This window comes from Ambystoma mexicanum, chromosome 1q (assembly GCF_040938575.1).
Source record: "Ambystoma mexicanum isolate Mex_15411 chromosome 1q, UKY_AmexF1_1, whole genome shotgun sequence".
NCBI lineage: Eukaryota > Metazoa > Chordata > Amphibia > Caudata > Ambystomatidae > Ambystoma > Ambystoma mexicanum.
Window position 1 is genome coordinate 1,302,630,764 of NC_090922.1, and position 19,906 is coordinate 1,302,650,669.

Sequence of the window (19,906 nt, forward strand, 5' to 3'; positions counted from 1 at the left end):
GACGATCCCATCAGAGTGCCAGCTGCATAGTTGTAGCATGTGACGCCGTGTTTAAGGAGTTTGATTTGTGGCATCAGGTACATATTGAAGAGCAATGGGGAGAAGGATGACCCTTGTGGCAATCCGCAGTTGGATTCGCGTGTTGATTTGAATGGCTTGATTCAGACGGTTTCTGTCCTATTTGTTAGGAAGGATTTAATCCATAGTAGGGCTGTGTCAGTGATTCCTATTTCTTTTAGTCTCCCGATGAGGAATTCATGGTCGACTGTGTCAAATGCTGCAGAGAAGTCCAGAAGGATTAGACCTGTGCTTTTGTCTGAGTCTGCATTATTCTTTAGATCATCCCAGATTGAGAGGAATAAAACTTGGCTGCCCCATACCCTGGATTATTTGCCTCCTTTGACCCTATGCTCCTCTTCCCTTTGTTGTTCCTCACCCCATCCCTCTTGCTCAGTCCTTTTCCCTCCTGGCTCCTAAACTTTGGAATTTTGACCCCTACTATTTTGCTGCCACTCTTGCTTTACACTCTTCCTCAAAACCCATCTTCTCTCCACGTCTAACCATAATGATTGCTTGATTAGCTACTCATGTATTGTTCCATTTTAGAACATAACACCCTGGCTTACACCTATGGGCTTTTTAAATCAAGTAAAGCCCCCTCTCAGCAAACAGCTTGCCCAGCCACATGGTACAAATCAAATATGGCTGGCTTGCTTTTTAAAGCTCCCTCTGTTACGTGCTGGACTACAGAGCCTCAGGTCCATTCAGATCATGGTGGAGACCACCTCCTCGTGCCCCAGCCAGTGTGGCAGCTTTGTTTGCCCTCAATCAGGGGTGATGAAAGTTTGGAGAGTATAGTGGTGACGAGCAGTAGACTGGAGGAAGGAGAGAGGACAATGGTGCCAGCAGGAAAATACCAAGGAGGGAAAAAAAGCTTGTGAAGGAGAGGTGGCTGTGGCAGAAGGGAAAGCAATGAGAAACTAAAGAGACAAAGATCAGGGTGGAGTTAAGAAGACCTGGCAGGGGGGAGGTTGCTGTTTTAGAAGGGACAGAGGAGGCTCTAAGTGGAGAGAGGAAAGAACACCACAGTCAGGCAGAGGTTGGTGCTGTAGAATGGCCAGAGGAGAAGGAAGAAAATGGGACTGCAGTCTCGAAGGAGAAAGGCCAACAGGAGAGAAGTTGGGAAGAATGGCCAAAACCAGCAGATACAAATGGAGGATACAGGTAGCAGAGCCCCAGGAATGGTCAGGCCATGAGGCCGAGGTGGGAGGGTGAACCAGTGAGGCCATTGTTCCAGGGTTAGAACAGGTGGGAGCACTGCCGACTTAAGCCGAGAGCCTGCGGGCCAAAGTCTAAATGGGCCTGAGCAGCAGAGCATAGCAAGGCTAGCCAGTAGCCACAGGGAAACTGGATCTGGTGCAACTGCCAAGTCTTCCAATGACAGAATAACGTTTGCTCAACAGTCCGGAGCCGTTGACTGCTGGAGCTCCCTTGGGTATCTCGAAATGAATAGGTTTCCCACTGCTTGAATCTGGCTGGAAAGGAAAATAAAAAGCAAACTAAGCCTGTGACAAGCTCCTACAAGAACAGGGAAGGCATGGAAAGAATCCGGGGAAGCGGTCTGACGAGCAACCTGAGATCGGATTCAGTGGCCATCTGACATTCGTCTTCATTGTTTCAGTAACAAAGAATCATCTGGAAGAGAAACATTCCCTGTTGCTGTACTTATCTGAACTGTAACCGATGAGGATTACTCTATCAGAGACTGTCCCCAAGCCTTCTGAAGCTTTCCCTTACAGGTACCAGAATTATACCTGCCCGGTTACCCTTTCTCCTACATTTCCTGTGTTTTAAAGAAGATAGTTTGTTCTACGAACCTTAACGCAAGCCTGAATTGCTCTTTTCTTGCCGCACTGTCATGGTAGCCTTTGCGTGAAGTGTTCATTTAAAGTTACTGAAAATTTTCATCCAGTGGGTCAAGAAGTTTCCATGGTTATGTCATAGCTGAATAAAAAACACTGATATAAACGCACTACTGCTGCTCTTCCAGTCTCCCAGAGTAAAAAAAGACAAAACATGTATATACAAATATTTATTGTAAGAGGTTTCCAGAACACCATCTGCCATATAAAACCTTTCATTATTGCAACATGCCCCAAATGAAACACTCCTGAATCAGTTTTGGAGAACTGAAAGTAGTATACATTTGAAACAGCATTTAAATAGGTTTATCAACATGTAATTGGATTGCTTTACCACTGGTGTGTGGTTTACATTACACCATGTAAATACATTGCCAAGAATTTGCTGAACGTTTCAGGTTGGTAACCAAATACACCAGCTGGCTCCTAGGGACGAAAAGAAAAAGCAGTTAATACATTGGCCAAATGCAACTAATAATTTCCTGCCAAATTCTCTATGACTCTTGCCAAAATACTAACTTTAGTTAAGCTATTTGTATTAAGAATAGGAGGCGGTGCCGGAAGGTGGTTACTTCATTAGAAAAAGTCAAACTTATCTGATGGCAGTAAATCCATTATCTGGGATTTATGCAACTCCCACCTTCCTTGAATGTGGCCTTTCGGCTCTGTAGGCTTGTATGGAGTGTGTAAAGCCACCATTCTTGCTATCATTATGTTTTGCTCTAAGTGAATGATTAAGGTGTAATAAGTGTCAAAACATAGCCCAATGTGGTGCAAAAGGGGAGTGTCATCATTGGTCATGGAGCAGCAGATCTAGACAGTGCACTACTAAACCAAAACCCATTTTTGCTATACATATTAGTAATAATATACTTGACGGTCCATTTTGTTACTTTTACCCATACAGTCTTCGTCTCCATATTTAAGAGCTCTTGCCCCACATTTTCTCACATTTATAGGAGCCGCGCTATTCTTGTACCCTAGAGCAGCGGTTGGACTAAAAGTCAATTGATCTGTCGCTAATAACAATGCTGGCAATGGCATATGGGAGTTGCAGTCCAAAACATCTGGCAAGGTTGCAGACACCTGCACTACAGAGTTTGTAAGGGCATATCCTACATCTGGCCAGCCCTTTCCACCAAAAGGATGGCACATAATCTCTGCCCCTCTCCATCTCTCTGTGCAACAAATAGGCATGCAAGTTTAAAACAAGATGAAAAGAACATCTTGCCACTTACTTGCACTGGCAAAACATGAAACTCACAACCACACACAAGTTATTGACAACACCAGGGGTAGGGCCTCACATGCACAGAAACATGCTGTGGGGGCCAATACACACCACACCTGCGCAAATCCAGGCTGCACAAAGATAACCCATACCATAATGCGTGTTCAAGTGAATTCCTTCGAGTTTTGTAGAGCGCCCCCGCTAGAAACTATTTCGGAGCAGCAACGGATGTATGGCCCACTGACCTGGGAGTACGTCTATGTGGTGAACTTCACATCGGTCATTCCAAGCCGCAGGGGAGTCTAGGGCACTGAAGGACGCAGGTCCCCAACCGCAGTGGAGTTTGTTGCATTGACAGACACTGGTCACACTGCCAAATATATCTTCTGGACTAATTCCCTCCCTCATGAATGGATGCTGCACTGACAATCTGTTGTACAAAGCAGCATGGGGTTCTGATGCTCCGACCTTGCAAACTCACCAATGTCTCATCAGAGTATGAGTTTGCAGCACTGACAAATCCAACTCACACTAGCAGTGAAGTTCACTGCAACATGTCCCTTCCTCGTGAAAAGAGTAGGATGAGAACACAAATGATTCTGCAGGACACCTGCTACACATACAGATCCAAGTTCTACGTGCACAGGATTTCACTACATAACCAACCCTCTGGATGGCTACCTGTAACAGTACGATATTTCCCTATGAAAAGATTTTGCTTAGGGTTGCCGAGGTTAAACGGGATACAAATAAGACTGCAGACTTTCCCCATTAGTATTTTCTATATAAAAGCACTTTCATTTGAAGGAGCATGGTACAAGCTGTAGGTATTTTGTTTTAGATCAACCAAAACGTTCAACCATTAACCACACTTTTTCTGCATTTGCACAGTTTTATAATTATCCTTTTAATCATCTGATGCATGCAGTTCGAGTCTGCTTTAGAGCTTGAACAATCATAAAAAGAGAACGAAGGCCAGCCAAAGGTGGAGTGGAAAAGGTTCATGCTTGAGCCTCGTGAGGGCAAACCCAGCTACGACTCTCTAGTTCTGTATACCTTCTACGGAGACCTTGATAGTTTTCTATGATGGTTGGTGGTCATATCTTTTCCAAGCATAACTACTGTGCATTGTCAGCATACCCTAGGAAGTAGAGCACACACTTCAGTAGTCACAGATATTTGACACATGGAAGCATCGGAAGCCATCATTAGCAACAGGGACTATCCAAAAAAGCCTAACAATACATATTAAAAGGGATGTCGCAAGAGCGCAACAAAATGTGGCCTGCGACTGGATGGAAAGATTAGTTGTTAAACTCTGTTCATTCACCAATCCTACACTATAGTAGCACAGTTATTAACAGCATCAAAAGACAATGAAAGATGTATTTTAATGGAAGTAGGACGTACTGCTGCTACAGGTGTCCATAGGTGCATGCTTAGACGTAAAAGAGCGTATTCAGTGTGGTTTGCTGGCTTATATGGACTAATTAGTAGCCAAGAGTTCATTCTTGACGTGAAGCTGCAGCTGTATGGATTCCACCGTTACACAGCGATTCATAGAAAAATAAAGAGGAGTCGAAGGTTGCCGACCTCAATAGGACTAAGCCTGGTCTTCTACATAATGTGGGGGACAATCATATGCGTTTGGGAGACCACCATAAGTGAGGTACCAGTTAATAAATTGTAAGAACAGACCTCAACTATTGATCATTCCAATAAAGATCTGAAGAGGAATTGAACTATCCTCCCAATATATGCCTGTAGCTCAGTTTGGTAACCTGCTCAATTTACACATAGGTTGCTGCTCTCACAAAGGCCCGACGATGGCTTTTGGGGCCTGGCAGAGGTCTCATGTCCATGGCCAAGAATCTATGATGTTATAAGAAGGATTTCATTTCCCCCACAGAACTCTCATTTGGTAATTAACAGGGAGTGTGAGTGTATAGAGGTAAAACAAGCATTGGATCGGGTGTTCAGTTTACAGTGCCCCTGCTTTGCCTCAAAGTCCCATTTCTCTGAAGCTCTCTTCAGGAATTCCACAAGGCAATGCGGCAATGGTCACTTGTGGGTTTTCATGCCCTTCCAAGTTGCCTTCTGATCCTTCAGAGTGGGCCTAGTTTGTTTGTGAACTTGCTCAATGCGTCTAATGTTCTGGTTTTTATTGAACATTGGTCCAATTAATCAAGTTATCTACCAGTTGGGAAACAAACGTATAGAGAGTACTTGGCACATACCCAATCATGATGTCCTATGGAACATCTCAACTGTTCTATTCTTGATAAATAGAAACAGTGGGCCTTCGCATACAGAGGAGAATCAGGGAAGATGAAAAGCAATGAAGTGGCCATTAAGACACGAAATGGAATAGAGTACTAACTGACAACATGGTGTACACATTTCTATGCCAAATCAAACAGGTCTGGTACTTGAATAAGCACAAGAAAACCACTAATTTCCAATGAGTTCTGTGTTGCTTTAGACATTGCATTAATAGTCTTCTACTCAACAATTAAGCTGCCAATCGGAAGATACCTTTTGGAGGATATAGACCTTATATTGGAGCAGTGTAAATTCAGCCTGCAAGTAAGCCTCAATGAGCATTATTTAGTGCCTATATGCACATAGCAGAGGTTGGTGAAGAAGTCTGATCTCCTGGGGAGCCAGCACATGAAACAATTTGTACACATTCACAAGTTAATATCTAGTACTGCAGATATCCTTGCAGTGTTCTAGGGAAAAACATAGTATAAAACCATTGGTTTCAGACATTCACGTTTAGCTATCCAACATCATAAAAACTCTGCATTATGCAGCAATACAGAATGTTTATAAACCAAAAGTAAAATGGTTCACGTGCTACAGGCTTGGATGTACGCCTTCCAGATGCGGCTTGACATAAGTCATGTTGTGAAAAGCAACGCTACTTTTCCTACATTTTGCCTACCTATTGCGCTTCTGTGAAGATATAACGTACGGACACCTTTGGGCGTCTAATTTCATCATCTTGCATGCTTGTTAGAGGTACAATGGCAATAGCCCATTTCTATTTTCCTCTTCTTGCCCAACCCCCAATCTTTGTTTCCTTGGTGCTGAAATGCGTTGTGCAGGCATGCATACATTCTAGAAATCCAAACAAAATTGCCTTTGTTCCCTTTGAAGTGTTCAGATGATGGACAAGGGGTGCAAAAATGTTGTGCTGTCTCTTGCCACCCACAAAATGGCGTTGCAAATCTTACCAAATCATGCACTGCCTATCCCCAGCTCTTTAATTCAAGGATATCCAGGAAATCAAAGTTAAACCACTCTTTGCATAGTACTTGCTACATTCATTCTATTGGGTAGATCCTTCCTCAACTGCATACATTATCGTTCCTGATCACGGCTTTCCTCCTCCCAATGACTCCATTTGCCACACAATAACAAGACCACGGCTGCGGTCGGTGTCTTTTCATTTCTAGCAGCTTCTGGCCTCAATCCATAGTGCACACGCGGGACCACTTGGCCCCGTTCAGTGCCACTGAACTGCTGAGCTGGCATGTTTCTCTCTGAAATCCATCCTCGTTCTCTTCCTTGCTCTAGAGCCAAAGCGACTAAACTGGATGGTTAACCCTGCACTCTACAAATATCAAAATGTACTTCCATGTGCGTGAACACTGTACCATCTACAAATTGCTGCTTGTTGCACATTTTGGAGAAGGACCATATTTCACACTTTAAAAAACATGTTAAAAGGAAACTTGGCTTCTATTAACCAGGAAAAAACAAAGTCACTCACCAATACAACTTTCTTTTTCATTTTTGGGAGATAGTTTGCATAATCATACAGCAACTGATCTGAATCAATCCAAATGAGGTTTTTGACTCCATCGCTGGAATTTAAGTCGGTTGTATTCAATTGTAACACAAGAAACTGGAATAGCCTGCCATCAGTGGCAACGCTTTGCACAACAACCGGACGATCCAGCACCTTGGCTTCTTCCTAGAACAGAAGATCACACCATTTATTTTAAAGCAGACAAATCTACTGAATGGCATGATGGACTATGGCAGTGTGTGGGGAGAGGGACAGGCTGGTAAGGGGGGGGGGAGAACAGGTGTGAGAAAGACAAGAGGAGAGCAGTGGGCGAGTAGAACCTGTGGAGTGGACCATCAAAAGGAAGAGCCAGAATAACCCAGTAAAAACTTGAGGTCCCTTAGAAAGTACTGGAGGGGGATAGTTGGAAAAGGCCATGGCCTTTAGGCCCACTTTAGGGAAAAGGGGTAGATCAAGACGGTAGAGGCTACCTGCCGATAGTTTTACAGCCAGGTTAGGGTGGCAGAAGCCCAAGAATAGGCTGACAGCAGCAGCCAGGGGCACCCTAGTCCAATGCATCACACATTTCTGTTCAAATAAAACTTCAAAACCTATCAATTGTAGTGAGATTCTTGAAGTGCGACGCCTCACTCTACTGTCCCCCGCCCAGTGTCCCCTGGGCCAACCCTTTGTGTGGGCCAGCCCCGCAGTTCTGAAAACCACTGGCCGAAAACCCTTGTGGCCTCAGGGAAGATTGACTACATATGCGTTTGCTATGGTACATGCAAAACACAATACACTAGTCCAGGAAAAGTAACCCCCACTTCTGGTCACTGGTAAACCCATAAAGACAGTGCTTGCATCAAAGCTGCATGCGGCAAAGTGAACTATATGTACACCACAGTTATTTAACTTATTCCATTTGGGATCTCAAGAGTAGATATTGTCCAAAGCTGTGCTACAGCATTTTCTACTTAGTTTGAGCATGTATAGTCCTATAGAGGATTTGTGTTATTTATAGAATGTTCCGGTCCTGTAGGATAACATTGGTGAAAAAACATTTTTTGTCCGCCTCCCCCATTTATCAGCATTTCTAACATATTCTAGGGACAGTGTAATTATATAAAACAAACCAAAGTAGTGGGAGAAAAAAATAAAAACATTGTTTGACAATGGGAAATAAACAAATCATTGGATACTCATTTTCTGAGTATTTCTTTCTTTATTTACTTTTATAAATTTGAGTTGAGGTGGACAAAGCAGCCAGAAATGCGATTTATTGCACCAGCAGAAGACAAGGAAATACTATAGTGAGTCCATCTGAAAGTGTCTTCCGGCTTAAATACTTAACTTAAAAAGAAAGCGGTTTGCACAGTAATTTCTCCTAAGCCATGCACACGTTTTAAAATGTATTTCCAAACAGTTCCATCCGTTATTTCGAAGAACGCGCAAATGATCGTTTGTACAAGAAGTACCACGTAGAACATTCTGATGGCGTGAATATTGTTTCTCAGTCACATTTTAATGTTTACAGTATTTTATGTTTCAAACGTTTTCGTACTGCAACGATTTTTCAATAAAAAGTCAAGCTTAGAGCAAGAGAAGGACCAGAAAGGAAAACGTCCTCACACCTCCCCACTTGACGTCGTCACTGGAAAAACCTGGCGTGGTACCACCACGTGTGCAGTAACATGCTGCAAGGGCCAACCACCTGCACTGCATTAGGCTGCACAGCAGAACAGCGCATCATGTGAATGTATTCATTAGAGTGCTGTGGAGGGTCACCGCTAGAAATAATCTACGTCTGAGCAGCAACAGAGGAAAGGCCCACTTCCATGGGAGTCCACTTCACAGTGGGGGACTGCATACTTGCCAACCCTACCGATTTAGGCGGTAGGATACCGCTTTTTAAGCAGTCCTACCGCCTACCGATTTTTTGACACCAAACACCGATTTTTTTTGTAAAAAAAAAAAAAAAAATTTTTTTTTTTTTACATTTTTTTTTTTTTTGCCCACGCCAGCTCGGGGGAGTCTTTCAAGGGCTCACCCGAGCTGGCGTACCGGGAGAATGCCCGGCATGCAGGCTTTTAATGTCAAAGGCACCCACGGCGGTGGGCTAAAGCGCCCCTCCGCCGCGGGTGCCTTTGGCAAAAGGCGCCATTAGTCCCCCACCACGCCAGCTTGGGGGAGACTTTCAAGGACTTCCCCGAACTGGCGTAGCGGGAGAACGCGTGGCATGCAGGCTGTTAATGTCAAAGGCACCCACGGCGGTGGGCTAAAAGCGCCCCTCCGCCGCAGGTGCATTTGGCAAAAGGCGCCATTAGCCCCCCACCACGCCAACTCGGGGGAGTCTTTCAAGGACTTCCCCGAGCTGGCGTAGCGGGAGAAGGTGCGGCATGCAGGCTGTTAATGTCAAAGGCACCCACGGCGGTGGGCTAAAAGTGCCCCTCCGCCGCGGGTGCCTTTGGCAAAAGGCGCCATTAGCCCCCCACCACGCCAACTCGGGGGAGTCTTTCAAGGACTTCCCCGAGCTGACGCAGCGGGAGAAGGCGCGGCATGCAGGCTGTTAATGTCAAAGGCACCCACGGCGGTGGGCTAAAAGCGCCCCTCTGCCGCGGGTGCCTTTGGCAAAAGGCGCCATTAACCCCCCACCACGCCAACTCGGGGGAGTCTTTCAAGGACTTCCCTGAGCTGGCGTAGCGGGAGAAGGCGCAGCATGCAGGCCTTTGATGTAAAAGGCGCCCACGGCGGTTGGCTAAGGGCGCTCTCCGCCGCAAGTGCCTTTCACAAAAGGCGCAATTAGCCCCCCACCACGTCAACTCCGGTGAGTCTTTCAAGGGCTCCCCCGAGCTGGCGTGATGCAGAAGGCATGGCAGGCGCCTCATTGTCATTGAATGCACCCGCGGCGGCGGGCTCATTCAATGACAATGGGCTGCTGACGCGCCCTATTCCTTTCATTACCTCCTCACCTGACTATTTTTGAAACTTTAAGATTCCTACAGATTTTTGGTCACAGAATGTTGGCATGTATGGGACTGCATGGAGCGGTAACTCCAAGACCCACGCGGGAGTCTAGCGCACTGAAGGGCGCAGGCCCCACTTGTATTGAAAAACCCTGGCCACGCGGTCAAAGATATCCTCTGCACCATTTTCCACCCACATGAATGTATGCTGCTCTGAAAATAGGTTTTAAACAAATCAGCAACAAAGAAAAGAAATACATTGAGAGCAGTTTAATGTAATTCATTACTTATTTTAAGCATTAAATAAAAAATCATTTATTTTTATACTATTTGGATAGGTTTGCTGGTTTTACCTGAACATTTGTACTACCTTTCTGCAGAAATGTGGGTAACATTTCCTCAGATTTCTGTTATCATAGTTTTTAATCAAGAATAAAATATTGCATGGATTGTGTTGTGGGGAAACAAAGCTCACTATGTACGGGCTAGATGTTTTGTTGAACCTCAACTAACACAGGAATCAAACTAGTATACTTGGAAAAGTTTGCCAAGACTCATCAATTGATTATACGAGCAGAACTTTATTGTTGCCCTTTGTTTCCAATTCCCTATATCCTTAGCAAATAATGGAAGGAGTAGCAAGTAGGCCTGATATTGGACGCAGACAATCTGATCTTAAAGGACATATTCATGATTGGTGTGTATTTTTTCTAACCTTGCAGAAAAGGTGAAATCAGTTCAATGTTCTGAGGAACCTGTTGTAAAGGTCCAGATTCAACACTGCCAAGGGGGAGTGCATATATTAGTTGCTCAAGTAATGTGGCGACGTAGTGAGTGACATGGTGGTTGACATCGGGAGTGGGGGACGTCATTGAACGCAGCGTGCACAGGGAAACACAAGCAGGCGCACCGCGAGACGTCCCACGACGGAATGCAATGGAGGATGGGTGGTTTATTGTAGTAATGGCGGAGTTTGCACAGGGTGGGCGCCGGGTGTGGGTGCACGGTGCCTATGGGAGTAAATGTGGTAGGGGGGCTTGTTGAGCAATATGTGAACAGTAGAGAAGCCATTTTCTTGTAGGCCCTCGTTAAGAAAGCATTTTTGGTGAGACCACCAGGGGGCTCCGAGATATGCTAAAGCATCTTCGTCTATCGCTCTCCACGGGCCCGTTATTAGGGACTTGAACCCCCCTTTTACCCCTAAGAGAGAAGCTTAGACCCCACTTGGGGGCTGTGGGAACCCCTGGTGCATCGTTTGAAGGGAATCCCGAGTTCTGGAGGTGCTGCGCAGCCGGAGACCCTTCTTCACAACGGAGCTTCACATTCTCCAACGCCCACCTGCAGCTCCACGTCTCCTCTGCCACTTCTGAGGTGGGGGAGGGGACTGAGGCCTGTTGTTGTTGGAGTTGGAGCGCATTAGAGTGTTCCCCTCCCCCACCTTACCGGGGTTGCTGCTCTCCTCTACCTTCGCCTGCCCGCTGGACTGAGACGGTATGGCGTGGGACAGAGCCCACCCACCCCAACGTACAAATGGGGAAGGCCCGCTCCCCGCCTGCTGGAGGGATGCCCTCCTGATTCTCTGTCGCCGGGCAGCGAGGAGAGGGTTTGCCTCGGCCCATGTCCTGCAGGCTTGGTGGCTGTGCCCGTGCCTGCGCCTGGCCCCCCCCCTGCCACTGCAGGGGTCCGGTGTGGACCGCACATGCCCTGAGGGCCCCCCCGCATCAGCTGGCCCCCACGCGACCTTCTTGGCCCAATAGGATCACTCTCGAGGATGGTGTGAGTGCTCCTCTCTGCCTGGGTACCCCCGACTATGGGGGAGCAACGACTCAGAGAGCAAGGTGGACCCCGGCTCTGCAGAAGGTTGGTGACCTGCCCCCCCCCCCATTGTTTTTTTTCGACTCTGGTCCCCCCTGGCCTTTCCGACCAGTGCGGCCTCTGAAGAGGGGGAAGGGGGGCCAGGGACCCAAACTGTTGCCCGTGTTGGCGGGACCGGAGCACAGGGGGAGGTGTGGAACCGAGGCTTGTGGGATCTTCCCACCCATCACGACGGGTGCACTGTGCAACCCACTCCCTAGCCTCAATTTGTGTCCCGTGAGAGGTCGTATTTTCATTCTTTGGATCCTCCATTGCTTTCTTCTTACACGAAGGCTGCTGTGCTGCCCACCTCTTCATCGCCTTCAGGCCCGGTCTACCGGGCACCCTCTCTTCTGTCTGGGCCCCCGTTCTGCCTGGCGGGCTCTCGCGGACCAGCTTCCTCAGCTGTGTGGGATTACCCTGGCATGGCAAATCCTGTCTTCCTGTCAGCTGGCCCTCCTCACCTCCTCGCTGTCCTGCCTTGGGCCTCCCCCTAGCCCTCTCTTGATGAATCTAGGCGCAACCCAGATCTGCGCCCCTGGTAGGCCGAGGTTCCTAAGAGTTGGTCTGAATCCCTCCAAAAATTCAGCCGTACTTCTACCGGTTCTCCTCCTCTCGGCATGGCAGCTCCTGCACAGTCGGAGTCAGTTGACGGAAACTCTGTCTCCAAGGGCATGGCCACTCTCCTGGAAGAAATACAAGGCTTTAGAGCAGACATTGCTGTGAGACTGGATACCCTTGACAAAAAAGCTGATACCATCGATGACCGAGTCCAAGCCCTTGAAGCAAACAGCGTAAATTGATGTCCTCGAAACCCAGCTGGATATGCGCCTGGCAGAACTGGAGAGAAGGGAGGAGAAATGCTCCTTGAAGTTGGACGATTTGGAAAACAGAGCGTCACTGCAACCTATGTTTTTTTGGATTTCCGTAGCGAGAGGGTGAGACGCAATCGGACCTTCTCAAAGCCGTTGGCGCTGTGGTTAGCCTACTCTTCGACGAAGCCAACACCAATGAGCCAACCACTGACAGAGCGCACAGGGTGGGCGCCGCCAATAGAGGTCCCAGATCCGTTCTTGTGAAATTCCACTATTTTTCAGAGAAAAAGCAAAATTCTGGAACTGGCACGGAAGAAGGGACCTATTGCTTGGGAAAATACACAAATCTCGATTTATCAAGACTTTTCGGCCTTTACCTTGACAGCGACGGCTCTGCACCCCCTTGACGAAAAATGCGATATAGGGGGGGGGGTTATCCCTTCTCGCTTTCTTTTGAACTGGAGGGCTATAAGTATGCTTTAGTCACAGAGGATGACATTCACAGACTATCTCAAGAATGTCTGGGAGATCCGGACGCCGCATCTGCAGTCGCGGACCAGGAAAGAGTTCCGACGGGGCCTGTCAAACCCAAATCTTCTGCGGAGGGATGCAAAGTTCGCGGCCATAGAAAATTCAGATGGGTCTCACCAGCCTCACCAGGTTCAACCAATGGGTGACTACCCTCCAATTGCAGCAGGAATTGTCTTACATGATGGGGCTATCCCAGCTTCTTGCAGTCCGGTTTGTTCACCTTAGCGGGGTCCCTGTATTGGGGCCCCAATTGTTCTTAATATGGTGATCGGATTGATTTGACTGCTACCAGTTTACCTAGTGTTCGGGGGTTGTTGCTTCCGGCGAGGCCCGAGCAAGGGGCCTCAGATAGATCTGTGCTGGACTCATTAAAGCAATGTTTACGCTTTGTTCACATGTTGTTTCAAAGGGGGGGGGCTCTTGTTGATGTTGAGCTTGTGAGCACGGAGGGGGAAGACACTGGTGGCCTGGACTAGCCTCAAGCTATCATTTCTCGGCATCCAGGGGCAGGGAGGGTGTTCAAGGATGTTACAATCAGTTCTCTGGAGCTGTTTATTTAGGCTACCAGAACTCCCAGGAGGTATTGGCTCTACAGGATTCTACATAGGTAATTACCGGGCACAGAGGCGGGTGGTGGGACAGACAAAACAAACTCCTTAATGGGAGCTGAGAGATATTTTCATTTTTTTTGATGGGTGACTCCTTTCATTCCCCGACGGTGGGGTCCCTGAACGTGCGAGGATTAAATTCAACCACTAAGAAGTCAATGATGAGGGAATTCAATAGACTCAAGCTTCACTTTTTATTTGCGGGAAACCCATTGGGTTAAGGGGAAGGAACCGAATATCAGGTCTAGGACCTTATAGCACATGTTCGGTTCGCTGTATACCGCAAAGAAACGTGGGGAGGGGGGGGCACTCCTGATCTCTTCCAAAACCCACTTCTCCCCCAAGGCGCAAAAGTCCGACCCAGAGGGGCGATATATTATGGTCAAAGGAGAAATAAGAGACAGGTTGTTCACCCTGGTGTGTATATATGCACCGAACGATGCACAAGATATTTTTTGGGAGGGGATGAAGGAGACAATCATGGGATTCACTGAAGGGACCTTATTGGTGGGAGGGGACTTCAACATGATTCTCTGTCCGGATAGGGATAGGAAGTCACCTGATCCATGCCCTGACTTGCGTCTCCAGACGAAGCTGGCTACGTTTCTTCGGATTAATGGGGAACTGGGCTTACTGGACTCGCACACTTCTGGTCAAGATCAAGACCCACATTACACTTTTTTCTCTAAACCACACTTAGTGTTCTCAAGGACCGATTATATTCTAATAGGCTCCGGGAACATGTCTCCGAGTTTGGGGTAGATGCTATCCCATGGTCCGACCATGATCTGGTTATGGTCAGTTTGGGTGTCCCCCCCCCTCCCCCTCTTCTGGGTCCCGATGGACGTGTAATGACACATTGCTGCAGGATAATGAGTTGAGGCAGTCCCTCTTAGTTGCCATCAAGGAGAACTTAGTCATCAATGATAATGGGGAGGTGGGTGTTAGGGGAGTTTGGGATGCCTTCAAAGACACAATCAGAGGCACCCTCATGGGGATGGGCTCGGGGAAGAAGAAAACAGGGACCATGAGGAGAAAAAGTTAAAAGAGCAAATTGCTGCCATTCAGCCAGGGGGGAAACTAAAGTCGCAGATGCTCCCAGACAAGTGGGCAGAACTACAAAAACTCAGATCGAAACTGCCCGTCCTCCTGGTGGGTCAGACGGAAAGAATGCTAGCCTTTCTAAAACAGAAGTACACGGAGAAGGGGGAAAAGGCAGTTAGGATTCTGGCATGGAGGCTAAGGGAACTTAGGAGAGTAAATTCCATCTCCTCCCCTGTAGGGGAGAAAAGCTTAATTGACGGCCCGATAGCTGAACAATTTAGGTAGTACTACGAGCGCCTGTATGCATCAGAGTATGGTACATATGTGGACCAATTCTTGGATACCCTTCCCATTCCCCGTCTACCCCCCCAAGAGGGCGGATCCCCTGGAGTTCCCCCTAATGACCCAGGAAATAATATTGACTATATATGAAGAAAATGGCAATTCTAACTAGTACCCCCGTCTGTAATTGATTTACAGGTTCTGGTGAAGAAAAACTGATTTCCCAGTAATTAGCCCATAATTGGACATATAATCCGACGAAGGTCTGTTCGCACTAGTGTTCTCAGGTAAAAAGGCTGAGGGTCCACTTGGACAACTAGTTAGTGTCCCGAACATACAAGCAAAATTGCTGACTTTTTGTTTTTTCTTGTTTCTATCAACAGTCATGTCTCGAAACAATTGTGTGAAAGTGTCTTCATTGAAAGAAGCTTTTGTAGGTTTTTTTTTTTTATTTTTAAACTCCTTTGTGATGACTACTCCTGAAGAAAGTCCCAGAGTTTTCAAGAGGACTGAAACATATTGAGTGTGTAACTTGGAGTTTTAACCAAGTGTACTATTTAAATTGATATAAATTATTCATTGATAAAAATTTAAAGACGGATCTATCCTCTGTTTGTCGTAAACAATTGATGCATGTTTACCTTTTATGTTTGGTCATTAGCATATTCAAATATGCTCGTTTTATGTAATTTACTGTATTGTAGTTTCTACCTCGTGAGATTTTAAGCTTGTTTTGAATCTTAATAAAATTATTTTGTATTGTTGATTTATCACTTTTTTGTAAATGTGATTTGTAGCGATGTTCTAGAGTAAGTGACTGTTGAAGAAACTTTTGCTCTACCTTTTTCTTACTGATTAGTTTCACCTTCCCGAAATTAGGGCAGAGGATAATTTTTGTAAAAAGTGGTTATTTGGTGCTCTCCCATACCCCTGTTTGAGTATGTTCCCCATAACGCCCCAGGAAATAATAGAGACTATATCCTCTCTAAAAAGTGGCACCACGCCAGAGGACGACGGTTTCACGGTTCGCTTCTATAAGACTTACCGCTCCACTCTGGCCCTGTTCATGGCTAAAATGTTCAATTCTGCCCTTGACACAGGAAACCTTCCACACTCTATGATGTCCGCACTTATTGTGGTTCTCCCCAAAGAATGGAAAGATCCCTCCCACTGCCAGTCTTACCGGCCCATCTCCCTTCTCAATACAGATGTTACAATCTTAGCTAAGCTCCTAGCCAATAGATTGGCAAAGCTCCTCCCGACCTTGGAGCACAGAGACCAGGTTGGTTTCATCCCTGGTCGTCAGGGGTTGGATAACGTGAGGAAAACTCTGGACCTCTTGCATGAGGTTTCGAGTCGGGATTTAGAAGCCCATCTCCTCTCTTTGGACTCAGAAAAGGCCTTCAACCACGTCGAATGGCGTTACATGGGAAAGGTGCTCCGGAAAATGGCCTTGGGAGACAAGTTCTGTGGGTGGGTCTCAGCCCTATACAATGGCCCCTTGGCAAGGGTTTTGGTTAATGGCTCTATCTCTGAGCTCCAACCCCTTTCCAGAGGCACCCGCCAGGGATGCCCCCTGTACCCCTCTTACACGCCTTGTCGATGGAACCCCTGCCCATTGCGATCAGGACTGATAGTGGGATCTCGGGGGTTCAATGTGGGGATTGCGAATTTAAGTTATCCCTGTTTGCGGATGATATTTTGGCTTCCTTGACCAACATTCAGGATTCCCTTCCCCAATTGCTAGGTCTCATTAACCTTTTTGGCTCCTTTTCAGGGCTTAAGGTCAATGTAACTAAATCTTGCATAATGCCGATGGGTGCTGTAGATCATGCAATTAGTAACAAAACTGAGATGCTGGGAATGAGAGTAGAACGGAAGGCCACTTGGTACTTGGGTTCCATCATCCCCAGAGACCTAGATAAACTATTTGAATCTAATTTCCCCCCAATTATGGTGAAGATTAGCAGCGACCTTGTACGCTGGGCACCCTCTCGGGGTTTGGGGACATGGTCACGGTCAAAATTAACAGACTGCCCCTACTTTTCTATCTCTTCTCGGCCCTCCCCAGCGTTATCCCAGAAACTTTCTTCGAACAATTACAGACCCATGTCCCCCACTTCGTCTGGAATGGTAAGAGGGCAAGAGTTAAATTCTCAACCTTAACTCTCCCAAAAACATATGGAGGCTTCGGCCTCACTGATTTTAGACTGTTTCATAAGGCAGCCCAGTTCCGAGTAATGTTAGAACACATGAGAGATGACCCAAGGACTTACTGGACCTATGTGGAAAACATCCAAACCCATCTGAAAAAAGTCAGGGATCTCCTCTGGGCCTCCCAAAATCCCCCCCCCCCCAACGCAACTCAGGTCTCGCCCAATACTGGCTGCCCTGTGGGCATCCTGGAAGCCAAACAAGAAACGGCTCTCTTCTTGGCCTACCTCCCACCCCCGTCTTCTCTCTGGGGCCCCCCATTTAACCTGAGATCTAGGGGAGCAGCTGAGCTTTTCCGTCAGGGTGTTTTCAGAGAATATACCCAACTGTCTGAGGTTAGGGGGGGACAATCCGCCTCCAGTCTTTGAATATTTACGCCTTAAGGGGATCCTTACTCGCCCCAGTTGGTTGGCCGATGTGACTCACCCCTTGCTCCCTTTGAAAAGATTTTGGTGGAATCTACGACCAGAAAGGGCTCTCTCTCTAAGATTTATAAGGTGCTTATCACTTCTAACCTGGAGGGTAGACAGCCGTTTAAACGGATATGGGAGGAAAGGTTAGGATTAACCCTTGAGGAATCCACATGGAGGGCAATCTTTAAATCAATCTTCTCGGGGTCGTTCTACACCTCAGCCATGGAGCACAGCTTCAAGATTCTTCATTCTTGGCATCGTCCCCCTGCCACCCTGTCCATGAGGTTTGAGAGAGTTTCTCCGCTGTGCCCCAGGATGTGCTCACATTGCGGGACCTGGTACCACATGTGGTGGGAGTGTCCGGTTATTCAAGTGTACTGGTCCGAATTGCTCAGCTGGATCAAAAGACTTTGTGGGCACAAGCCCAACCCTTCTCTCACTGGAGATCCTTTTGGGTACTCCTATGCCTGACTCCGAGCGGTGTACCTTCCCAAAGGTGATAGTGGCGATGTTGAGGGCGGGGAGATTAGCCCTGGCTCAAAAATGGAAGAGCACCTCTGTTCCCTCTAAGGCAAAATGGATCAACAAGCTATTAGCTATTTTCACTTACGAGAAACTGTCAGCCATTGCCAAGGATACAATATGTTCCTTTTTATAGGACTGGCCTGTTCTTCTGAATGATGAATGTGATGCTATGAGACTGTAATCTGGCTGTGTTGCTCGAGACGTTGTATTTTGGTTTGCATTGTTCTCCACCTGTTCCTTAGCCGTGCATTATTGATCCTGCGTTGGACCGCACTGTCTCGCACCCAAGAGTTTTATCTGGTGTCTAGTTCTATCTCTTTGCCTCTTAAACCTGGTGCCCAATGGAGCCTGGTAAGCCTATATGTTGGGGGAGGGAGAGACAGAAGAGGGGGCGGGAGAAATAAAAGAAAAATAGCATTGTTTCTTTAAAATTATGTATCAGATGTTTTTCGTCAGATGTTTCATGGCCGTTTCTTTGTATGCTGAAATGCTAAAAAAAAACAAAATAAAAAAAAATAAATGCTTTTTTCACAACAGCTCAGTATGCGTTATTTGAACATTCAGCAGAAACAGTGTGCGGAAATGTTGCAAGACTAATGTTTCCCAAGAGAACACAGTACCATCGATGGAACCCTAAGAGATACTTTCGAGGCCAATGAGCTAGGCACCTGGGTGCACGAGAAGAATTGGCAGAGAAATAGAAATCAAATACAGTGAAGAATCCAGCCACGGTGTGGCACAGGTTTTTCAGACCAATCAGCTCCTGTGACCTGCTCTAAAAATGTAACTAAAATGTTGCATGGTAATTCTGCAATTTGTGTATAAAATGTTCAGGCGCAGAGGGCGGCACCAAGAGCTAATTTCATACCATTCAGTTGCACATAGCTGTTTGGGTCCAATACATTTCCATTACTTCTTGCTTGGTGTACATTTTGTTTATGAATTACTCGCTTTCTTCCCTGGGATTACGGTTTGGCAGAGTTCCCCTGGTACATTGTGGAGGCTCCAGCAAGATCCTGAGTTCCCTCGGTGAACTCAGGGTATTTTTGTAGCACTCATGGGGGCGCGGGGCAGGCGGGCTCAGACCAGTTCAAAGTGCACCATCGAGGAGTCCCTCCAGACGCCGAGTTTGCAAAGGTCTGCCCCATGATCCACCCGGGCTCAAGGGGAGTTGCAGGCCATGGGGGAAGAATCTGCGTGGAGAGGATTTGAGGAGCTCTAGAGCATGTGAGTGTACTCTTGCATGAACGTGCAGCACTGGGCATGCATGCACGCACGCAGTGTCTTTTTTTATTAAGGTGTATAGGACTCATCCGGCAGGAGGGAGGACAATCGGGCCTAATAGTCATAGAGATTAGTTACACCCCTCCGATAACAAGAGGGTGTTTTGCAGGATCATCTATAGTAGAAGAGAGCACTGCATAGACTGTGGCAGACTTCCATTAGATGGAGTGGTGTGTTATGCAGGTGATTGAATAGAGGCATCATTTGGGGATTGAGAAAAGAGATTATTGAGGTAAGCGCTGATTGTCGAGGAATGTGCACAGTGGATTCAAAATATTGTGGTATAAGGTGTTGACCAAGGTGGAAGGTCTGGCACAATAATATTGCTAGTAGTAGTTTGGTGGCCCCAAGGTAGTTCTAAGAAAATAGATCGGTTGGTAGAATAGAATTGTGTAGGCCTGTGGAGAGGGCCATTGTGTTTTGT

General features: G+C 46.8%; 1 protein-coding gene across 1 annotated transcript in view; it reads right to left on the minus strand.

Moving 5' to 3' along the window:
* Positions 1-2,079: 2,079 nt before the first annotated feature.
* MRPL37 (mitochondrial ribosomal protein L37) overlaps positions 2,080-19,906 on the minus strand; it is a 156,539-nt gene continuing 138,712 nt past the window's right edge. The window contains exons 6-7 of the mRNA XM_069642135.1: positions 6,932-7,135; positions 2,080-2,348 (exon numbers count right to left, since the gene is read on the minus strand). Of these exons, the coding sequence (XP_069498236.1) occupies positions 2,271-2,348; positions 6,932-7,135 (282 nt within the window). The 3' untranslated portion in view covers positions 2,080-2,270. The remainder of the gene's footprint in view (positions 2,349-6,931; positions 7,136-19,906) is intronic.